This window comes from Heliconius melpomene, chromosome 19 (genome assembly GCF_056956725.1).
Source record: "Heliconius melpomene rosina isolate 202511_hmr_F chromosome 19, ASM5695672v1, whole genome shotgun sequence".
Lineage (NCBI taxonomy): Eukaryota > Metazoa > Arthropoda > Insecta > Lepidoptera > Nymphalidae > Heliconius > Heliconius melpomene.
The window spans coordinates 9,352,646-9,378,205 of record NC_140407.1 but is presented as its reverse complement, the minus strand read 5'-3'; the positions used below and the strand labels follow the sequence as shown (position 1 = coordinate 9,378,205).

At 31.6% G+C, this 25,560-nt stretch overlaps 2 protein-coding genes across 3 annotated transcripts; one reads left to right on the top strand and one right to left on the bottom strand.

Moving 5' to 3' along the window:
* The first annotated feature begins 649 nt into the window (after positions 1–649).
* On the top strand, positions 650–18,924 carry LOC146528651 (ATP-binding cassette sub-family G member 4-like). Of its 2 annotated transcripts, none has more exons than XM_085203809.1 (11): positions 650–884; positions 6,984–7,137; positions 9,559–9,718; positions 12,075–12,220; positions 12,313–12,551; positions 13,484–13,606; positions 14,552–14,691; positions 15,117–15,273; positions 16,018–16,118; positions 17,247–17,402; positions 17,789–18,924. In XM_085203809.1, exons 1-11 carry the CDS (start codon positions 791–793, stop codon positions 18,131–18,133), a joined length of 1,815 nt encoding a protein of 604 aa, XP_085059935.1. In that variant the 5' UTR covers positions 650–790; the 3' UTR covers positions 18,134–18,924. The 2 variants fall into 2 exon arrangements, with proteins under 2 accessions (XP_085059935.1, XP_085059936.1); XM_085203810.1 differs by lacking the exon at positions 650–884 and adding an exon at positions 2,423–2,669.
* Positions 18,925–19,794: 870 nt separating this feature from the next.
* On the bottom strand, positions 19,795–24,951 carry LOC146528650 (transmembrane protein 62-like). Its single transcript, XM_085203807.1, has 5 exons — positions 24,496–24,951; positions 24,020–24,269; positions 22,746–23,641; positions 21,653–22,218; positions 19,795–21,310 (listed from the first exon to the last, which is right to left on the bottom strand). Exons 1-5 carry the CDS (start codon positions 24,697–24,699, stop codon positions 21,274–21,276), a joined length of 1,953 nt encoding a protein of 650 aa, XP_085059933.1. The 5' UTR covers positions 24,700–24,951; the 3' UTR covers positions 19,795–21,273.
* Positions 24,952–25,560: the final 609 nt, after the last annotated feature.

The window sequence follows — 25,560 nt, the reverse complement described above, 5'->3', positions numbered from 1 at the left end:
CCTTAACATTTTTTTCAGCTCCACGTTCTGGACTCGAACCTAAGCTTTCAGCAGTTAATCGGGTCAGGGTTAGGCATCCAATCTGTAAAATATCATATATACTTATATACTGCGCAAAACTTGAAGAGTGCGTTTAAGCTAAAGTTAAAGTTCGGGATTTTAAGATAAAGTTCGGGGACATACTGACACAGTTCTGGCGCATTTCGCCTAAACAGAGAGCTGAATTATTATTTATGCACATAAAATTTCCTTGATGATGTAATAACTTTTGGAATAAATTTTAATATGCCAAATATGTGATATGTATGTGAAATAAAAAAGGGGACCACACGAGAAGCACTAGCTTCCAAATAAAAAAAATCATCAAAATCGGTTCACCCAGTCAAAAGTTCTGAGGTAACACACATAAAAAAATACATTCGAATTGATTTCCTTTCCTTACAGAAGTCGGTTATAAGGCATCAATTACCACTAGACTTACTTTCTTCCAACAAAGACAAAACTCAATTGAAATAAACCATTTAAATCAACAAATCCGATTGTCTAAAAACGATTATGATATCTGTATAATAAGTATTTAAAAAGATTATCATGATATGAATTGCTCTTACCCTGATAGCATGTAGGTATGTGTATAATATAACTACAGAAGTACGACACGGGCGTACTAATCCAGTCAACTAACTACTTCCGCGCGTCTTATGCAGCGTATTACGGGACAGTTCCAGTTCTCCAAAGAAACAAAGAGCCGTGTAATAGATAGATAAATTTAAAAAGAAAAAGATTCTAAATGGATGTGGAACGTGCAAGTGAAATAAGTGTTGATGATTGCCATCACCTGGTGTTCGATGATATCAACTGTGGAATCATGACTTATACTGCAAGTAAGAATAACTTCTTTTTCTTTATTATCTGATATTAGGTAAAATAATATATTGCTTTATGTGTTCATGTATATTGGATAAGAATATTTAAACAAAAGAAACCATCACTATTTATCTTTTCTCAGAAAACAAGTAGCATATTGACCTTTAAGTAATCAATTACTACCCGTAATATTGCGATAAAAGTTTTAAGTCGGCAACTAGTTGAGCCTATTATATATAACTAGCACAATTCATTTTAAAATATATAACTTCACTAATCTCCGGAACTCTATTTATTTTTTGCTTGTTATATTTGAACTTTTCATATTACAAGTTTTCCTCATGATCTTTTCTTCCGGTTTTGATTTCGGGGTGGTGATGCAATTTAATCGAATCATTAAATTGCTAATTATTATATTTTTAAAATTAATTCTCATTCCTAATACAACTGTTTGAAATTGATTTTTAATTGAAAAAATCTTTTTCGTGGTAGATAGTTTATTTATCGAGAAAGGTTTCGATTATGGGTTCAATTACGACTCGAGAAAATAATTCATTTTCTATTTTCATTTCCTGGCACGCAAAGCGTAGCGTTGAGTTCCGCAACTCAACATGCAATATCTCGAAAATTCAGTGAAAATTGGGGAACGGCGTGTCTTAACACTAGGTTCCCTCTGCCTAACTCGTCATATGAGGGATTCAGCAAAGTGAAGCTAAAAAAAATTGAGACAAAGATTTCCAAATAATAAAACGTAGATATTATTGTACCTACATATATATGACTAGTTTTTCCTTATTTATAAAGAGAAGATATTGATATGGGTATTACAACATTAAAAGACTAACTTCTGCACAACTAATGAAATCATATAGCCTAAGATCCCAGGGCCCCGAGACCTACGTCGTATTTTTATAAAAAAATAAATGCGAGAGTGATGAGACATTATTTTAGCTGGATAACACCGCTTACTGCTGAATATTCTCGTAAAAAAATTTTACGTTGATTGAAGTTAAATTTTTGCTATTTCTCCTTTAAAATTGAAGTGAAAAATGATATTGTAATATTTTTAGAACTTTGTAACCGTGTTTTTTACACTGTAAATATTAATGTATGCTACTATACAAGTTTATTATGCACATGCACGTACTGATGCATGATGATTTTTATTACCGCTCTAAAAAAATAAACTTCTAAAAAAACTTATGAATAGCGTTCAGTTTAAATTCCATAAACATTATCTTCAATACATACGGAGAAAATAAACTTTTAGTTTAAGGGTTGATACTACCATAACTCCCTTGCAATAAGGCTTATAAACATAAAAAAATTGAATCGCCATTTCGGTTAGAAAACAATAAGGATTATCATAGAAAAATAATTCTTTAGAAGCCAGTGCAACCTTCCTATTCTCACCCGGCTAGACCATTTATCTTCTTCACATATTTTGTTATCAAATTATTATTTACTATTATATTATAATATCTATAATAATATATTCAACAGATAAATTTACAAGTACTAGTATTATAACTGGCGCATGAACGATTGTACGTGATTCTCGTGTAGGGGATAGAGTTCCCCACTTTACTTTGCAATCGCTTGAAGTGAAACTCCGACAGGCGTCAGTCGCTTTTTAGTATTACAAACACGCAGTAGTTTACTTATATAGATAAACCAAATTATAGTATTTTTTTTTATTTTTTGCGTATATATTATAATGGATTTGGAAAATGGCAGTGTTAGTGTCACAAAAATACATTGTAACTCTACTGTTTTTATGGATCTAGAATGTAAAATTTCTGGTAAACAGCTTTGTTTATTTATATTATATTATATATACATATATTATATATTATTAGGTTATTGGTGGTTACATTGTTATTCTATTATGATTAATTAAATTATACTATAATTCGACATTGTTTCCATTAGACGTCTTAAAAGATAATTATGGAAATATGTTTTTTTTCTTTTTCTTCAGTTAAAAGAAAACAATCATGTGAACTGTGTTTAACCCTGCATAATAATTTTAAAATTTATTAATTACTGAATTTTGTATAAAAATTATACTACAGCTAATTCATAATTTCACACAAATTTTATATCAGTGCAATATACATATATAGTTTACATGTATATCTATATTTTTATTAATAATAGGTCAGAGTCGTCATTAGAGTCACATTTATTTAGTGCTTAACTCGATTTATCAGTGAATATGATTTTTTTAAAAAACACAGACCGGGATACAGCGGGATATAGCGTGATGCTGCATAAATGAATTAATGGAAAAATATAGATGTACATGTAAGCTTTATTATAGAAGCGTAGGCTGAAGGAACCTTGTGTTAAGACACTCCATGACGGCCACGAAATTCATTTAGATGTCATATCGAAACTTAATTTCAATTATTATCCCTATTGGCTACTAATATTTGTTGTCATCTTATCGCCTGTATTAGTAACAATATTCTAATTAAAATTCTTATTTAACAGTAAAAACTTTGTAATCAATACAAATAGAATTAATAAATTTGTTAAAAAACAAATTATTTATTTCATAATTCTAACAAATGATAATTAATATTTTTTTTAATCCTTCGTTTAATTAAATATATTAATATGTGTGTAAAAAAATTATTAGTAAATATCTCTAAACAAACTAATAACATATCCCATGGAGCCCTGTAAAATTTAAATTAGTTAAAAATTTAAAATTTAAAATAACCCCAGTATTAATTATTTTATTATGCAAAAGAAATATAACTTGTTTATGTGTGTATCAATTATCTCATTCGTCTAATCTGTCGAAACTACATTCGACTGGTTTTTTTATGTAGTCTGGTATTTTATGTTTTATAATTCTCAGTCTCTCAATGTATTACATAGTTTTATCGTGACCTTATGTGCATATATGTAAATAACAACTGCTATCTAACTTCCAACACTCGTTTAGTCGAACTTTCCGTCATTCTGATTTTTGGATAATAACAATTATAATAAAAAAAATCTATATATATAAAAGGACTTGTCCTCACTGACTGAGGTAAGACGCACGCACAGCCTTAGCCGCTGTGCGTAGAAACGTTAAATTTGGACAAAAGTTTACTTTCGTAATCTGGACATCCACTAAGAAGGGATTTTGAAAAATTTTAACCCTAAAGAGGTGAAATAGCGGTTCAAAGTTTTTATGGAAAAATCTTTGTATCACCACTGATTCTTATAAAATTTGAAATTGAGACTATTTAAAATATTTCATTGAACACATGTTTCATGGTATATTAGAATTCATCCCTAAGGGTGCAATAAGCAGGCGAAGCTGCGCGCGTCCACTAGTATATAATAAGATTAATAGTTTTTAATCGAAGACAAGAATAATTAAATGAACTAATTTCTATTTCAATTTCATATCAATGAATTATTCTGTTATGTGTGTTATATGAGTATAAGACCGTACCGACGACCGCTATCGACTATATTTTTTACGATACTAACCGTTTAGTGTAGGTATAATAATAATATATTATTTTGTTCATAAATATAAACACTTAGCTTCTCGTCATCAAAAATTATGAAAACAATGCATAGCCTTTGCACTTTATAATTTGCCTACTTGTTAATTGTCAATATGTTATACTAGCAAATTTTAAGTAAGTTTAAATAAATAATTCTATAATTTGCATTTTGCACTAAAAAAATTGAGATATTTAAATAAAAATCAGCTTCACGCTGTATCCCGCACACAGCAGAGGGAACATAATGTTAAGATACTCCGTTCCCTACTTTCCGCCGAATTCTGTAGATATTGTGTATTGAGTGGCGGAACTCAACACCGCGCTTTGCCTCGACACGCTAGCAAAGAAATGGAAATATAAATTTAAACAATTATTTTATCTCGTCGAGTGGGGATCGAACCCACAACCAATCGATTTTGCAGTCACACTTTGTTAAGTTATTTATATTTAGATATAATTAAACATTATGCATCATTAACTTCTAAGATAAAGTTATTATTTACATCTTATAGCGATTAAGTAATAGCAATGAGAACAATATATATTAAAATATTATTTCAGTTAACGGTAAATGGATCTCGTTTATTATTATGTGTATGTTTGTTTGTCTATGGACCTATTTTGGACCGGTTTCTTTACAATAGTACTTCTTAAGAAACTAACATTGCTTGTCATTAAGCTATAATAGTTTTAACAGTAACTAGCTTGTTTAATTACTAGTTTATTTAAAGTAATTTTCGGTATTTGATATAAATGCAGCGGTAGCGTAGGTTGTGGATTCGAACCACACTAGAGCTTTGCCAAAGAGAAATTAGATAATGACTTTTTGTTTAAAAAATCTAAACTGATTCCAATAGAAAAGAATTTGATGTTAGGATAGGCCTATCAGACAGTTTTGGAGAATTTAGAAATATAATTAATTATGAGCATATTACGCGTAGAAATATTTTCCTACGTCTGTATAAAATACCTGAAGTAAATAAATTAATGGCAAACGTACAAAAAAATAAACATTCAAATTATCTCTACTTCATTAGACACAAAAAATACTGCAAAAAAGTTTTATATTGTGAAGCATAAACTAAAAAAATTTACTAATGTCAAAAGAAAATAAATCATTATAAAGATATCATCAAAATTCCTAATATTTAAATACAAAATATTTAATTATTTATTAAATATAAAATATATTGTAAAAAGTGCGTTACTCATAATTAAAACACAAATATTAAAGCACAAATTGTAATAATGATATTAATTTTAAGATAAAAAAAATATAACAAGACTTACAATAGCCTTGCCGCAATAACGCACATTATAACTCTGCATCAACAACGAATTTTATCTGTTGTTGCTTACCCTTACTTTAAAGTTATTGTTTTTAGTAAATTCAATCTATTATGTTTGTTATATATAAATATCTATATAATTATATTGTTATAATCTGGTATATATGTTTAAAGCTTCTTTTTAATCATTATATAAAAATTTTAAGTTCTAAACGTATACAAGAGAGCTTTGTCCGCCAGTGAACCATTTCAATGGTTTAGCGGAATGGATGTAATATTTTTCTTTTTTATGTAATATTGTTATTTTAAGAAAATAAATTAAAATAAATAAAGTGGCGAACGGTAGTATCTTAATGCGAATGGAGTGTTGTAACAGTAGGTTCCCAGGTTCCCAGCTCCAGGGTACCATGTCTTAGTAGGATCAGGTTCGAAAATTGTGCGGACAGAGGAGTATGAGATTTGGCTCAGTTATAGTTGATATAAAGATTATAGAGAATAGAATAGAAATATTAGCATTTTACACAAATGCTAATATTTTTAAAAAACAATGCATAAAACATTAATCAAATAAATATAACAAACACAATTATATTTTTGACGGCACACATTATTGTATACTGTCATACAGGTTGCTATGGCAACGCGTACTGTACGCGTCAACCTGTCTTGGTCAAAAAATTGCAGTAAAAATTATAATTGCTTCAATAAATATTTATTATAGACATATAAAGATTGTTTAGGCACTGACAATAAACCTAAGCACGTTTAAGATAATTCATCAAAAATCTCTATAATTTTATAATTTATATGTACATATTTAATATTTATGTTATGTTCATGCATAACTTAATTATTTATGTAATACATTTCATACATATTCATGACATCATTAAATATTATTTATTTTTTGTTTGTGTCGAATATCCTGTTAATTAAGTGGACAGAAATTATTTTAATGTGTAAGAAATGTATTTAAATTAGCCTTCACGCTGTATCCCGCACACGGCAGGGTAGACAGGGAAATTACTGTTAAGACAGTCTATTACCCATTTTCCACCGAATTCTGGAGGCATTGCGTGTTAACGCCAGGACGAAGAAATGAAAATATGAAATGAAAACTTCATTTCCTCGAGAGGAAATCAAACCGACAACCTGTCGCGTTTACAATCACACGTTGTACCCCTGTGCTTACAACTGGCCTCTAGAAATATATTATACATTTTTTTAAATATTATACATAATATGTATTTACATTTTTTTATGATGTTATAAAAAACTGGAGTACCTTATTAAACAGCTTTAATGATTTTAGGAAAAGCGTGGATTAGAAAAAAGAAAAAAAACATCGATGATCAAATCATCTTGAACAACGCCTGCGGTGCTATCCGTCCTGGAAAACTAACGTTCATTCTAGGACCCTCGGGAGCGGGAAAGTCGACGTTGTTGAAAATATTAGCCGGTAGGAAGTAAGTAAATAGAAATATATATTTTTATATTAGGTATACAAGCGGCTCAAACTTAGACATAATCCAACGCTTTCAATCAAAAACTCTTCGCATAATAACGAATGCCCCTTGGTTTGTAACTAACTCTCAGCTACATCGGGATCTAAGGATACCTACAGTGAGAGCAGAAATTACCAACAAACTTAAGTCATACTCTCGTCGCATAAAAATACATCCCAACGTGCTAGCCTGCAAATTAATGAATCCAGCTAGCTCATTTAAAAGACTTAAAAGGAGGACCCCACAGGATCTTCTGCAATCATAAAATAGGATCTCTCAGGAGACCGTTACATTATGTGTTTATGCCAATGGGCGTATACCACCAATGTCTGTAAGCTCCTAACCACCAGCTTAATGCCCAGATGAGGCAGTTGCAGGTTTAATTGCTGTTAAAAAAAAAAAAAAAAAAAAAAAAAAAAAAAAAAAAAAAAAAATTAGGTATACATATTACAACTACGACAAGGACATAGGTATATTACTTTCAAAATTAGCTTCACGCTGTATCCCGCACACAACAGAGTAAATATATTTATACAAACATATTTTTTTAAACAACGTTATAAAATATGATAATATATTCATATATTTATGTTATTGTAGAACTAATACCTGTTTAACAAGGCACATTATAAAATTAACCTCATCACAGTTATTATCTACGATAAAGGACGAGTTAAACACAAATAATTGATTTAGTCGCGGTTGTTGAATGTAGTAGGTACTTATGTATTAAACAAGGTTTATTTATATTTTCTCGGCTTTCCGTAAAGTAACTTTGTATTTTTTTATTTTAAGTTCAGCACTGTGCCTCGACACCAGAGCGAAAGCATGAAAATATTAAACATTTAATTTCCTCTGGTAGAAATCGAACCCACAACCTCTTCACACTTGTGCCCCTACGTCACGACTGACCTCGATCCTTGTATTTTATTAATTTATGAATTAAATAGACTATTCGTTTAGTACAATTCAACATGATTAAATATCCATATTGGACATACCTAGTGAAAAAATACAATTTACATTTTATAATGAAATAAAAATTGCCGTAAAAAAATTATTAAGAATCTCCACAATAATTATAACAGAATATTAATAATATTACTAAATACAATTATTTATTAATTGAATCAATAACGTATCTGTAGAATAAATTATTATTAATATAAAAATGTATTTTTGCGTTCTTTTGGTTTGTTTTTAATATACCTAATAAGCAAGTTAATTGCTTCATTCATTCATTCACAATATAATATTATTGTAAGTATATTCGTATAGTAAATACTACATTTTAATACGAGTATTATTAAAGAGTTTATTGTATCTTATTATATTCTACATAATATCCGTGCATCAGCCTTTTCAAGTCCACAGGTGGACACAGGCCTCCACTAATGTTCGCCACTCCGTCCGGTCCTGCACTCTTGGAATCCAGCAAATATTCTGTATATATTTATTATGTACTAGCTATAAATAAAATTTTTAATATTAAATTTTTCATTTCCTCAAGTGGGAATCGAATCCACCTACCTATAGCATTTACAGTCACACTTTATGCCCCTGCGCCACTACTGGTCTCAACTTTTGTCAAATATTTTTTGTTAACTTTTATATTAATATAGGTTTCCATATAGCCTTGAAATCCTTATAAGGATTGCATATTCTCGACAACCTATTGTTCAACCTTATATTGTAACCTCATGGACAACTTGCCAGCACATAATCGCTGACAATGGTCTAAGATATCTACATATAACTGGAACGTCAATGTTTTAATTTGAACCGCAACCATAGTCTATGATAATAAGACTTTTTAGTGTGATTTTTTCACTGCACTAACACAAAAATAACAAGTATTTATTTCTTAGATACATTTTGTAAAGATGATGTCACCGGTAATTTATGACTATAACCGGCGTGCTACTGACATGGCTTACCCTTGAAATATATGTATAAATGTTAATTAAACTGCTATCTTGCTTAGTTTTTATTTCGAAACTCTGGTAACGAGGCAAAGAGCGGCGTCGAATTCTACCACTCAAAACGCAATGCCTCCAGAATCCGGCGGAAAATGTAGAACGGAAGTGTTTTAATGGGAACGAAGTGTCTTATCACTTAGTTCCCAGGTTCCATTTGCCAACTCCTGCTATTAATATGATATAGCATGAAACAAAAAAAACATAACCTCGGTTATGTTGATGACTTTTAGTCCACAATGCCACTTCTTTTATTTTTCTATTTTTTTGCGTAACAAGATAACATCATGAAGTTTTAAATTTCGATTATTCCCCATTGAAATGAAAAAAAAAAACAATAATTATTTTAATATATCAATAATCATAATATGATTATTATTCTGTTTACTATTATTTGTATTTTCAGAAAGAATGGTGTAACCGGTTCTTTGCAGGGGACCGGCCAGAACGTTGTGCTGGTGTCGCAACATGCAACACTCATCGACACACTTACGGCGAAGGAAACGTTGCAATTTGCTGCCTCATTGAAATTACCTTCCTCCACTCACCATGAAAGACAACATGCCGTAAGTTTCTATAGACTTACTATGAGATAAAATATCTATATTGTAAGAAACTATTGGAAATATTAAATAAAGTGGGAAAGGTAATGAATTAAAACAAGCCTTCAAATAATTATTAAACAACCAAAGGGAATTATCTAGCAGTCTAATAACAATATCTGGTTGTAAAGAATTCATCGGGCAGAGTGACGTTCGCGATCTTCCTCTTTCGGTCGTCGTTGACAGCCCATAAAAGTGCCAGCCAGTAATTAGAGTCGTTCTTATATAACCTCTATGGTCATTATTTGATTATTTCTAACAAAATTGTTATTTTTGTTAGGTCATTATTATTTAAGAACTATGCTTATTTCTGAATACAGCTTAAAGCCCTAGAATTGGGCGGAAAGTGGGAACCCTGCTATGGTGGGATACAACCTAAAGCTAAAAAATATAACAATAGCGATGGTTGTTGTTTCGATCGCCACTCTGTCAATAAGAAATGAGTTATTTACATTTCGGCGTTTTGGTAACCCAAGCGCGTGCGGCGTTAAGTTACGCCACTTAACACACTTGGGCCCGTATTTATAAACTACCGTTAACCGTTTTCATTCATAGATGTATAGCTTATGAATAAAAACGGCAACTCAAGATCAATCTCAGACTTGAGAGCAGTTTATAAAAACGGGCCTCGTTGTTTTAGGCCTGTATTTATAATCGCTCTTATTAAAATTACATCTTAAGATCGATGTCACGATTGAATTCAAGATTGAGAGTAGTTTGTAAATACGCGCTTTAATCTCGAATACGGCTACAAAGCGGATAACGGAATGTCGCAACAACCTCTCTGCCTACTCTGCTATAAGCGGGACAGGCTGTAAAAAGGTTTTTTTATTTATTTACGCCAATTAAATAATAATATATTCAATTTCCAAAAGTAATTACATATCTAACTACTTAGTACAAAATTCTTCAAGGTAATATTTTTTGTAACTAAATATTTAGTAGATTTTTTTTGTCATGACTGACGTTCATCAATTTACACGTACGAGTATAATAATTTAATATTTCGAGTCACTGAATTTTATACAACTCCAACGTCCAGAAGTTGCCCGGAAAAGGTCGCTTTTTTCAAGTGCATTTACATGATACTAAAATACAAAATAATATTTCTATATTATTTATTTTCTAATTAATAAATTCTATTTGTCCGGTTTTCCACATTAGTTGTCCGGGCTAATCACCCGATCCGGAAACGTACGTTGCTTGACTTGCTCCTTTAAAAAATGTTTAAATATTACTCTGGAATATAAAGGAGGTTGTCAAACAACATACAGGCTATTGTATCCCAGAAATCCCGCGGGATCGTATTTTTACTACTTTACTTAATATTTTATTCACTGTGCTGGGCATTCATCTTTAAATATTATATTATACTAGTGGACTTTGCCGGCTTCGCCCGCTAAAACTATACGAACATTTATTAAATATATTTATGAAAATATGGTCAGTTTAGAGGGTGAATCCTAATAAACCATGAAACACGTATTCAAATAAAAAAATTGATGAGTCTAAATTTCAAATCTTATAAAAATCGGTGGCGATTTAAATTTTTTCCCATACAAACTTTCAACCCCTATTTCATCCCCTTAGGAGAAGAATATTGTAAATTATCATCTTAGTAAGCACTTGCGTCGTATAAGAAATGCCCATGCAAAATTTTACACTTCTAACACTTGTAGTAACGAAGTTTCATACAAACTCTCAACCCTAAAAACAACCCCCTAAAACTAACAGTCGAATATTGCAAATTCCCGTCTTAGCGAGCACCTACGTCCTATAAGTAACTCCTATGCAAAATTTGAGATTCCTAGCACATGTAGTTTCTGAGATTTCGTGATGAGTGAGTGACCTTTCGATTTTATATATATAGATAATGTCATTATAGCAAGATAACATTGACAAATTCTTATACATAACCCATTAACCGAATGTGTTATGTTCTCGTATAATAAAAAATATCTATATAAGCATTACCTATGTCTTTAATCATATTCAGGTCAAGGAAAAAAGGGCATCGCAATAAACACTGTTTTATGCAAATTTATCAAGTATAAATAAAACCTTAGTTATGTATTATTGTATTTTAATTATTTTTTCTATTAATTTTCAATGAAATCAAGTTTAATTCATGGACCGCGAGACGTTGTGGGTTCGATTCCCACTCGGAGAAATAAAATATTATAAATAATTCAACGCACGTGGCATGACACCCGAAGAAATTCTTGCGCTTGAACAAGTTCTCAAGTTCGAATTCTTGGTTATTTTTTTTAATGAAATAATAAATTGATATTAAATAATATATAAATTGATTATTAAATAGATTTGTGCAGTAGCCAAGCAGTTAGGGATTTCTGAAACATTGAACACAAAGGCAGGCCGCTTGTCAGGAGGAGAACGCAAGAGGTTGACCGTCGCGTGCGAGTTACTCACAAACCCTTCTGTGTTGCTCCTCGATGAACCCACAAGGTAAAAATTCAAAGCTTTTAAAAAAATATGGGTATATTAACTTCCTATCCTCCGCCATGTACAAAATAAAAATTAATTTTATCAACTTCTAGCGGCCTGGATTCCGTATCTTCAATGTCAATAGCAAAAGCTCTAAAGTCAGTCGCAAATAGTGGGCGTATCGTGGCGTGTGTGATACACCAGCCGTCATCACAGCTATTCGCCTCTGCTGATGACGCTATCCTACTTGCCAATGGAAGAACTCTGTACTCCGGAACGATAGAAAATATTCCGGAGTTATTAAAAAAATCAGGCTTCCTGTGTCCTCAGTATTACAATATGGCAGATTACAGTAAGTTTAATATTACTTTAACAGAGATTTTGTAATTCATAAGTTCCGCTACTCAACACGCAATGCCTCGAGAATTCAGCAGAAAATGGGGAAGTGCCTTAATGGGAACGGAAAGTCTACTAGGTTCCCAGGTTCCGTCAGTTTCCGTCCACCCTGCTGTGTGCGGGATACAGTGCGAAGCTTAAAATGTAAAAAAGATAAAAAAGATAAAATAAATATAAAGATATAAAGGTAAAAAAGATAAAATAATATTTTTGTTCGCTTTACTACGGTAAGGCAAAGTGTGGCGTTGAATTCCGCCACTCAACATGCTATGTTTCGAATTATGTCGGAACGTGGAGAATGGAATGTCTTAATACTAGATTCTCTCCTTCTACTCTGTTATAAGTGGGTAGCAACGAAAAACTAAATGATGCCAATCCCAATGGTGGATGGTCACAATAAGCATACCTGTTGATTTTGCAATCGCCAACATGACTTCATATTATAGTGATATATACTCGGATGATAGAATGTAGGCATATGTTAATATCGTAAAGTTCAAAAGTAAATTTAAAATTATAATTATAAAATAATAATAAAATAAATATTTAAAATTTATTAATTGTCGATTTTAGTACATATATTTTTTTGTGTTCATATTAATATCATCAAAATTAACATACCTAACTACGTTTTATTACTTTTACAAAAAAATATTAATTATCATAATATTTAATGAGGTTAATATTCTCGAATAAAGACGCCGACGTAGTCTACTAACTATCGGATCACTTAATTTTCTGTGAAATATATTTTACGAGCTTTCTGCTTATTTACGTTACAAATCGGAATATCTTAAAAAACTGTTTTAAACCATTCTTATAAATATTGACATACCTACTTATAATTTATTTTCTTGTTTTAGCCAAAATAAATGTTGTTTTTCACAGTTTTAGAAATAGCGAGTGGAGAGCACACTGGTAATTTATCCATATTAGAAGATGAAGCGAAGACATATGCTAATGAAATGCGAAAACTAGCAGAAAAAGAAATTAACCAACAAAATGGCAAAGGTTTGTAGCACTCGAGTAAAAAAAGTCATTAAATTTACTGACATTGTCATTTAACAATGACCTTTTAATTTGAACTTAAGATCTTAAGATCTATTATGTAAATTCTACATGAATGAATACAATAAATATTTTTGGCATTGAGGGCATCGTGGCGCAATTGGAAAGTGCCTGGTTGAGAGAATCGTGACCGAACAACTCTGCCTACACTGCTGTGGGAGGGAGTGGTGTGTGTGAAATACAATTAAAAACAAAGTTCATCATACACTTTGTACGCATATGCAGGGTACGCAGAGGGAACATGGGAATCAAGTGTTAAGAAACTCCGTTCCCATTCAGCCAATTACGTTCCCCACTTTCAATTCCGCGTTTTGCCTCGTCACCAAAACTAAGAAATGAAAATAATAAATATTTTATCCAACCCACAACCGTCCCGTTTATAATCGCTCGCTTGTTCCCCTGCGCCATGACAACCTCTACTACTAGTACAATGTTCATTAATTACCTATAAACAAAATTATAAACAACACATATGAAAATCCACATATATAAGAAGATATAATAAGGGATAAATATAGTGACATTTACGATATTAAGGTGGGAAGAAAATAGCGACTGGTGCATGAATTAAACAAAAGAAGATAAGAGCACCTGAAGATAAGAGCGTCTCATAAATGGTCAAAACTAAATTCGTAATTTCAAAGTTCTGTTGATTTTTCAATATAATAGAATAGACTAACTTATTTACAGAATAAGATTTTTGATAGTGGAGAACGGAGTGTCTTAACACTAGACTCCCTCGGCCTACCCTCCTGTGTGCGGGATACAGCGTGAAGCTGATTTATTAACTTAAATATATTAAACAGTCCGTCGTCGTTCATATATTATCAATTTAGTCCGTTTTATTAAATAAGTAATAGAAATCTTAATAAAATAACACATTTTCAGACAATTCAGCAGAAAGCGAAGCGCTATTAAATGAAAACATAAGTATTGTAGATGGATATAAAGCCAATTTTGGACAACAAATGAATGCACTTCTACGCCGCGGTTACATTGGAGCACTTCGGGATGTCCACTTAACACAGGTTATTAATTTAATAAGAAATGTTTTATTTAGTGGTAAGAGAGAGGGGGAGACCTCGGTTGACCTTCAAAAACACAGTATCAATGATAATGGAGGAAGGTCACGAACCCGGAGGACATGTACGAAGAGGTTAATGACAGTTGACCATACGGTTGGGCGCCCCATTCTCTCTGACTACCCCTCTAGGGATATAACGTGAAGTAAAGTTCAGTTGAAAGTTTTATTATAAAACTATTATATACTAATGTTAAATTATTAAATAATTAATTATTATTTTTTAGCATTTAGTCTAAATTTATGTTATATTCTATTACAATTTAAAAAATCATTTTGTCTACTAATAAACAGAATATGTTGACACTACTTCTCTCTGCTTATCTTGTTGTATCTAATAAAGAGCTAAAAAAGTTATAATTTTGATTTCAGATACGACTCGTAACTCATTTAATAGTCGGTTTATTATTAGGCGCTTTATACTACGGCGCTGGAGCCGAAGCCAGTAGAATGATATCGAATACTGGCTGCTTATTTTTTTTCTTGTTATTCTTATATTTTTCCAATGCAATGCCAACTATACACACATGTGAGTATTTAAATTAATTAAGATTTTGACAATAGCTTTACATAAAAAAAATAACTGATAATTGATTAAACTCTATCATTTATCTATCATTGTAAAACGTCTTAATATTTCTACTTCTTCGCTCTGGTAACGGAGCAAAGCCCGGAGTTTAGTTCCGCCACTCGACTGGCTAATAGAATTTGAAGAATAAATAGAATTTGGCGGATAGTAGGGAGCGGAGTGTCCTAGCGTTTTAACACTAGGTTCCCAGGTTCCTAACTTCCCTGGGTTTCCCTTCCCTTCCAAAGGGATACAGCGTGAAGGTAAAAAAAGGGATAAATTGTAGTTGAAAAAAATATATTTAATATTTCATAGTTATATACCTATACTACTTTGTACTATAGTAACAGTAATAATTAATTAATTGTATATCGTGGTTTATTTTAGTAACAATTAAAAAGTGCTTGAATTATGGACTTAGAGCGTGGAAAGCTTTTTATTAAATAAAATTAAACACATTATAATTTCTTACAATAATTTTTATTACCTTTTTATAAGACTCTCTTTTCGACAATTCTGTTGACATTCACTTTACGAGTATAATCATCATTGGACTTTTACTTTGGAATATACCTATTTCTTAGATTTTTTTTATACGACAAGTTCTAGTCATCACAAAAAAAGATCGCAAAAAAGAAACCTAATATAAATAATAAGAAAAATATTTATTTATTAATTAATTTTATTTTACATTGTAATTTACAGTCCCTGTGGAATCTACTGTGGTGCTTCAAGAACATCTTAACAAATGGTACTACTTATCGACGTACTGCGCCTCTAAAATAATTATAGATTTACCGATACAGGTACCCATAAATCATTTTAATTATAATAAATTTCTTAATATTATGCGTGATAATAAAAAATGTATATACTTAGTATAAATTAACATTTTACAGTACCTACTTATAATTGTGTTTTCAAAAATAAAAAATATTAAAAGTTGTATATTATGAGTAGAATATTAAAAGTTGAGGCCCCCGTGACACAGCGGCACAAGGTTGTTACTGTAACGTGACGATTGTGAGTTCGATCCCCGCTCGAGGAAGTGAAATATTTGTTTATGTTTTCGGACACTCCGTTCAGACACTCTGTTTCGCACTTTCTGCCGAATTCTGGAGTCTCGACACCAGAGCAGAGAAATGGAAATATAAACGTAAATAAATATTTCACTTCCTCGAGCGGGGATCGAACCCACCACCGTCGCGTTACAGTCACACCCTTGTGTCGCTGCACTACAAAGGCCTCGCATCGAAATATATTCAAATTCAATTATTAGTATTATAATTTCAACGTTCGCATGCATCGTTTTATGTTAAAATCATGGCCGCATGTTTAAATATTAAATATTTATACATTGTTTATACTTATCATTTGTATGCCTATCGACCGTGCGACGACACAATGTGCATTATCTTTGTAATTACATGCAAATATTTTATCATTTTATTTATATCAAAACGATGAACAGGAAATTCTTTATAACAAGTCAACTTTCATGTAAATATTTTTTGTATGGTTATAGTTTAAAAAAATGTGTATACCGCATACAACAGGGTAGGCAGAGGGTGTTACTAGTGTTAAGATACTCCGTTCCCCATTCTCCGCCGAATTTTTCTAGGCATTGTGTTTTGAGTTGCGAAATTCAACGCCGGGCTTTTTTAATAATAATAATAATACTTTATTGCACTAAAATAAACAAAGAATCAGTAGAGTAACAGTAATTACAGAAAGACAATACAAAGTGCAATGGCGGCCTTATCACTAAAAGCGATTTCTTACAGGCAACCATTTGAAAGGACTTATTATATAAAAGATAGCGAAAAGGTGCAAAAAGTAATAATAAACCTTTTACCTTGATGCCAGAGAGAAAGAATAAAAAAGCGGATGGAGTGGGGATCCCTAGTCCTTAATAAATTCTTATGTTATTCCAGTTATTATGTGCTACGGTATTCGTAATCCCAGCGTGGTACTTAACGTCGCAGCCGCTTGACGCTAACAGATTTGGGCTGGCGTGGCTGGTCTGCGCCTTAATAACTATCCTAGCACAAACATTTGGCCTGGTTGTCGGAGCGGCCTGTGGAGTGAAAGTAAGGTTCTAGTTTTTTTTATGGTTTTGTACTTACAAATATGCCTGAGTAGAAATCTAAAACAACTTAGCTAACATGTTAACATGATGTGTATGTGACTATCTCTAGTTTACCTATGGACAAGGTACCTATTCCTCATAGGACAAGAATAAATGCAGTAGTATATATTAAAAGTAAATAAAATATTATAATAAACGTACATTATCATTAAAATATTTTAGGAAAGTGTGAAACAAAAACAAGAGTTAATCTTTAATATAAAAAAATTCAATCACTACATATTATGTTTATAATAAACAACTTTATCGCTTTTATATAATGGGCTCAATTACTTTAAGTAATTAAATATATCCATTGAAATAATAATAATATCAAAAATATTTCAGCTCGGTTTGTTCGTGATACCTGCAGCCAATATACCAATGTTGATGTTCTCCGAATTCTTCATCCCGTATCACGAAATGCCCTCGTACTTGCAGCCACTGGCCTGGTTGTCATATTTCCGGTACGCCTTCGACGCCTTCCTGCAAACCGTGTACGGCTTCAACCGGCAAGCACTTCCGTGTCACGCAATATTGTGCCTTTTCAAATATCCACAGAAATATTTGGACTACTTGCATCTGTCGCAAAACTTCTCAGCGGATATGTTAGCTTTAGTTGTTTGGATCGTAATACTCAAAATATCGCTTATGTGTGTATTAAAATACAGGGTGTATAAAGCTTGTAGATAAAATAATATAGAAAAAATATGATATTCATGTAAAAAATATTTTAAAAACGTGTTAGAACTTAGATATCCCGCCACTCAACAAGCAATACCTCGAGAATTTGGTGGAAAATGGGGAACAGAGTGTCTTAGCACTATGTTCCCTCTGCCTACCCTGCGTATGCGTTATACAGCGTGAAGCAGTAACCCGCGTCTCATATATTTTTCTACACATCTTTGTTTTCTTTATTAATAATAATATTGATACTAAACGAAAGAAAAATTAATCAATTCAATCGTTACGTTTATATAGTAAACTTAAAGGCGATGGTGGTATTAGTGTTTTAAGATTATGTAAGTAACATTCGGTGAACGTGCATATTATATTAAATATTAATTATAATAATTACATTTATTAGTATTATTTAGAATGTATACGATCTTGTGGCTTATCACGTAATAATGAATACCTAAGGTATATAAGAATCTCATCGTAGTAAATAGATGTGGTATGGACCAAATGTCTAGCTCAAAATGTAAATATTTTTTTTAATTATTGATAAGGAAATAAATATATTTTTGCGGAATTTATTACATCTGTTTATAATATACATAGAGAAGATAAATCATACAAATTAAACCTAAAATCAATAGTTTTTTAGTTATACCTAGATGTTTTAATAAGAAAACTGTTGTATTTAAACGTAAAATATAATTTATTCCTAATATAAACGAATTCTACAAAAATCAATGCATTTTTTTAAAATTTGTTGTTCTAGATAGTGGCTCAAATAATAAATTATTTTATAGTCAAAATTGTTTTATTTCATTTGTGTGGAACGCAACCGCAATACTAACACATATTTTTACAATGAGAATATTCAATGCTGTTACTAGTAAATATATTTATTAATAAATAATGTTGAGGCTGTTAAGCCGCAGTGAGACTCCCTATGACTGTACGCACGATCGCTGTAGATTCGAATTCCATTTGGGGGAATTAGTTTTCATTTACGCTCTAGTATGTGTGATGTTCCTACACCTATGGTAAGAATAGGGGGGGCCGGGTGGTCCATGCCTACCCCAGGTAATATCTCTAAGTACGGCCATGACAAGACGGTTTCTCGAAGTCGGATTCTCATTTACTACTTTACTAAATGCTAGATATTCCTGGAGACGATAAATATTTGCACTGTAAATTAGTTTGCAATAAGTACGTAAACACTTACTAATAAGACTACTTAGTACTTCATTATAATGTATTTATTTTTCATTTCAAATAATTATTGTTTGCAAGTTAACAACTCATACATTTATCTAACCAAACAGTAGAAACGCTATATTTTAAGTATCAACTATCAACACAACACAAATGAACTTTGAACCTTTTATCATTACTCCAGCGATGACGTCTATAGCGCTTAGTGAGAAATGTTTATAAATAAAAGCCATACATAGCCAAAAGCGCCAGAAGAATAGACAACAATAAATATTTTTTGAAAACCTGCATTTTCCCATACTTTATTTATCATTTTATAGATAGCAAACTTAATTATTACTAAATTATGTTTACAGTCACAAGCTGCCTCACTCCGCCATGACGATCTGCATATGCATTATCAAAAGTACCCACATAATAAAATCTTAATTATTAAGGTACCCAGTAAAAAGAAAAATAACAAATAATAATAGATATTAAAATATTTAATAGAATAAAACTTTTTGTTCATTACAAAACATGTTTTAATAAGAATTTTTAAACATACCTCGCAAATGTATGTAATAATAGGTACATGTACCTTACCTAAGTTTCATAGATTAAGAGATATTTTTTAATGACTTACATCCCATATTAATCGACTTACAAAAATACTATGTTGTTCTACATATTGATAAAATGCGATTATCTAAAAATATGGTTTAGAGGCCAGTCGTGGCGCAGTGGCGCGTGTGACTGTAAACGCGACTAGTTGTGGGTTCGATCCCAACTAAAACGAAATGAAATATTTATTTAAATTTCTATTTCTATTTTGAAATTTTATTTAAATTTATATTTTCATTTATTTGCTCTGGTGTCGCGCTCAAAGCGCCGCGTTGAGTCCGCCACTCAACACACAATGCCTCAAGGATAAGGAGCAAAGTGAGGAACGGAAATGTCCTAATGGGGAACAGAATATATTCACACTACGTTACCAGGTTCCCCCTGCCTACCCTGCTACGTGCAATATACAGAGTGAAAAAAAAGTTCCCCAATAAATCTCATTGATATTTTTTAGAAAACAAAAAAATTTGAACGTAGCGAGATTTGTACCCGCGCCTCTTGGAAACCAAGTGAAGAGTTCTGATCAACTAAGCTTTAAGTTCTTATCGAGCTACGTCGAAACGTTTATAAGCTTGATACAACTTATTTACTGTAGGGAGATTTTTACAAATTTCCGCTAATATTTTGTAATAATTTCCGCTAATATTTTCCGTAATTGCTTAGAATTATCATTGGGTGAGAAAAAAAAAAGTGTTTTGCCACACTTAAGACAGAAATCTCTTTTTTTAGAAATTAGAAATCTTAGCACGTCAAGTACATAATAACAGAGTCAGTTTTTAGACATATAAAAAACATTAAATAAACATTTTATTTTAAAATTTGAAGCTTAAAATCTTAAAATTTGTATTTATCTTTAAATTTGAAGCTATGAAATACTTACAGCTTCAAACAGTTTAATCTACGACCAATGAAAAGAGTTCCCATATAAAATATAAATAGATGCGAAACATTTATTAAGATTTATTTAATACGTAGAAAATAAATGCACAAACTGGTCTAAAAGTGATAATTACTGGTGACAATAAAGACATTTTTTAATCAATTCTACATATAATAAATAACATATTAATACTTTATAAATTTTATATATCCTAGTTGTGGTATTTGTAAAATTAGAAATAAATTTTGTAATTATTTTCGTTTTTTAAACATCTTTGGTTTAATTGAATACTTATAGTTATTATAATACTTATGTATGTATGTACACATTTAAGCAATGACTACTGGGTACAAAATGTACCCACTTATTAAAAAATAGAATGTTTGAAAGTGTGTTTGTGTGTTTCTTAAACAGATTATAATAAAATTTATATTCTGCATATGGGTATATAATAAATATGCATTCACGATGACGTAGCCATACTCAATCTTGATAAATATCTGAAAATAATGAAATTTTAGTTTGAAATGAGCGAATTTTACAAATGGTCTTAGATATGTTATTTCACTGAAATTTACTACTAGGTGTCACTGTGCCAATCTTTAATTACTTTTTTTACCTTCACGCTGTCTTACTGTCCTGCAACACAGGAGGGAAGACAGGGAGAACCTGGGAATCTAGTGTTAAGACACTCCGTTTCTCATTAAGGCACTTCCGTTCCTGCCTTGAGGCGTCGCGTGTTGACTGGCGAAACTTAACGCCGGGCTTTGCCTGCTTAATTACCTTTATTCAACATAATATTCTTTACCAACATAACAATATAAATTAAAAAAATAGTTTACCTTATATATTCATGTGGCAATGTCAATATTTTATACCATAGGGTAATACTTAAGAATATACTCCAAGTTCTTAATGGGCTTAGAACAAAAGATAGTGTTCCATATTCCAACCAGAAATAGTACGCCAACAACAGCTGTATAGATAATAAAACAATAAACGGCAAATTTCTTATGATTCCTTTATAACCTTTCAGGTTACAATGTGCCAGTTTAGTTTCTAACGTATAGGCCAAAACAAATATTAGCGGTATCTGTACAAACATCAATTGTACACTGCCATACATGTAAGTAAATGGTTCAGGCAGGAACACTCCTTTAATTAATATTCCCCAAGCGAAAATAGCTCCAATATGGCCGTCGATCAGTTCACCGATAGCCCACGGTCCGAATGGTATGTATACGGCGTATATCACAAGGGGATAAAACACTTTATCAATTTTAGTTAACAGCCAAAATCTTAAGATTTGTCGACTATATTTTTTGTGACTGGGCCACCGTTTATGGAGACGTAATATTACTAAAGTTAGCACTTGCGTCAATAGAAGCACTCCGAACACAGCCTGGAACTGTTAAATTATATTTTGTTAGTATACATATATTTTGAGGCACAGATAGCGATAGCAGGACAGAGGAAATCTGGGAACCTGGTGATATGACACGACGTTCCCAATTAAGACACATCAGTGCTCCACTTACCGCCGAATTCTTGAAATATTGCGTGTTAAGTGACAGAACTTAAAGCGCATTGCCTTGTTACCAGAACGAGGAAGTGAAAATATTAAACATTCCACTCCCTCGGGTGGAAATACAACCCACAACCATCGCGTTCACAATCGCACACTTGTGCCCCTGCACCATGACGGCTTCAAATGCATTTTTTTCTAAGAATATTTCAAATTATAGTTGTATAATACATTACATTATTACATATTTTTGAAAGGCAAACGAATGCACATAGCGAGATACAAACCCACAGAAACAGTCAAAGCACTATAGTCAATTAAGCTGTAATATGTATGTTATTACTGGGCTACGAGGAAATTATAAAGAAAATATTGTTACAATAGATGACATGGAGAAAAAAAAATCTCACCACAACTCCAGCATCCATCATAAGAAAAACTCTTGGCATTACTTCAAATGACAATTTACTGCCATCTAACGAAAACGGATGTTCCAAGACAACTTCTCTGGGTATCTCATCAGACACCACCACATACAATGTATGTAAACCACTTTCAAACAAATGTGGCAGCCAATGGCATGTATATAAGGGACCATCTTTATGTTTACAATTCACCCAACTTATCTTGTCAAATGAAATCTTCACATTATTTATTTCTACGTCACTGAATGCCAAAATTCTTATATGTGTTGAATCATGCATTAAATTGAGCGGTTCCCGACCAGGTAATGCATATTTTGCATGTTTCGGATTAGTTACCAACACAACAGGCCAATTATTATGTTTTTGATCAACAAACGATATTAATCCATGATCTATAGCTATCAGTCGATACATTCTGTTATCTTTCCAATCACCCAATTCTAATTCTAAATATCCTTTTTTATGTTTTGTATACATTCGTTTAACTAAACCACCCATGGAATGTAAATGACCACAAACATACACTTGAGAGCCTCCCGCACTGCCTATAACATCTCGTATATTCATTCTTTGTGAATTATTAGTTAAAGATACTATACATGATGTTGGATAATGTCCAAACCAAATTATGTGATCAGCGGCAGCCTCGGCTTCAATTTTCAACTTTTTAATACTTTCTTGTTCCTGTTGATCTAATATACCTATGAAATTAAAGGGACGCCGCAATCCTGGCTCGGGACATGCGTCTATACCAACAAATGCGACTTTAACTCCATTATGATTGATAGGGTGCATATAAGATTTTGGTCGTAAACCACCTTGTACTGAGTAGTGTTTAAAATAGTTTTCTGGAGAGTTAATAGCTCTTATATTGAAATTATCTGGAAGAAAAAAATGAAATTATTTATTTTTTTGTAACATCAATTATATTAAAAAAATGTGATATAATAAAATATACAGGATGGAAGTGATTGCGCTTGTTTTAGAGTAGCAGCATATAAGGTAAAATATTTCAAACCCATACCTAAAAAAATTTATCAAGATTCTTAACAGTTTAGACATACAATTATTATTTTCATTTTATGATTTTTATCCATAATGTATTATGTGTGATGCAGTTACAAATTGATACCAATAACTACTACAAAATTATCTTTAAACAGAGGGAGAACCTAGTGTAAAAACACTTCATTTCTCATTAAGACACTAAGTAATATACAGAGATAAATAGCGACAAGGCAAAAAAAAATCTACTTTACCATGATTTCCCCTTATATCTAACCAAGTAGTGTTTTTGGTAACTCCTGATTCTTCTATTATTTTATAATAGTACACCCATTCAGTCTTAACTTGAGAACTACCCAAATTATCTTTTGTTTTTGCATCTGTGAGATCACCAGTTGCTAATACAACATGAGGTTTAATACTTTTTACTGTGCTATCACAAAATTGTTGAAATTGTGAAATTCTTCCTGGATCTCGAAATATACTTATATGTATGTCTGAAATCTGTAAAAAAACATTAAAATAAAACTTATTTATTAGTTGTCCTAATAATACTTATATGCTCCCATGAGAAATAATTACAATATTATAAAAGATGTAGAGTCTAACTGCAATGCATTCAATATCAATTAATAATTGCATTATACAATGTTTATGTTATTTTTGCTATATTTATCTAATATTTTATAGTATTTATACAACTTAAAAAAATTTTAATGTTTCTGCGTACCTGTAAAAACCAGATTAGATTGTGTGGTGAATCATCTATCTGTCCATATTTTAGTCCCAGGTAATCAGTAAAATTTTCACCTTCAATTTTATTAGCCGTATCAAAAGAATGATCTATGGCAATTATATTTAACAAATTAGCCATGAACATTGACAATACTATAAGTATACATATTATTGATATAGCTCCTTTGGAAAATATCATTGTTATAAGTACAAGTAGGTAACAATTATGTTTTGAGCTAACTACTCTACATTAACTTTGCTTTTATAATTTAATAATTTATCATTTAAATTCACTTTAAATAACCGTGTAACAACACTATTTCTTTTGTTAGCTGAACTCGGCTTATTTTCATAATTATTTCTTGTCTTGCTATCTTTATTGTTTAGTCGAAGGTTTTGTCAATAAAATAAAATAAATAGTCATGTGTCAATGTCATCTAAGGTATCCAACTGACATTGACAAATAACAATTACCGTCATATGGCTAAAAGCTTTCCGTTTTACGGTAAAAGTAATTATTATAAGGTTAGAAAACAGAAGCGGTTAAGGTTTTTAAAAAACACAAAATCAAAACACATACCATCTATATGTTTCTAAATTATTCAAAAAGAGATTTGACGTATACATAATAGGGTTACCATATAACAATAATTCACAAGAGTTTCCTACTAGCAAGGGCCATTGCCTACAAGCAAGCAAGCATTCATCAACCTCTTATTAACACAATTCCTTTGCTTTTAACCCTCTTGAACGTTGAATTCTAACACTCAACACGCAATGCGTCCAGATTCGGCAGAAAGTGGGGAAAGGAGTGTACTGTTACATTAGGTTCCCTCTGCCTAACTTGCTGTGTGTGGTAAGAGCTGAGTCCAGGTGAACTCCAACTGTAATTGGGAAGGGGTTCCTAGCGATCCTAACTATAGAAGCGGAGTAGTGATATGTAACGTTCGTACGTTCATAAGGGCAAAAATTGTACCTATAAGCGAGCGAACCATCGTCTTGTGTAAATAGTAAAGTGGTTGGTAAAGTCTGTATGGCCAATTTCAAACAAACTTCCGCC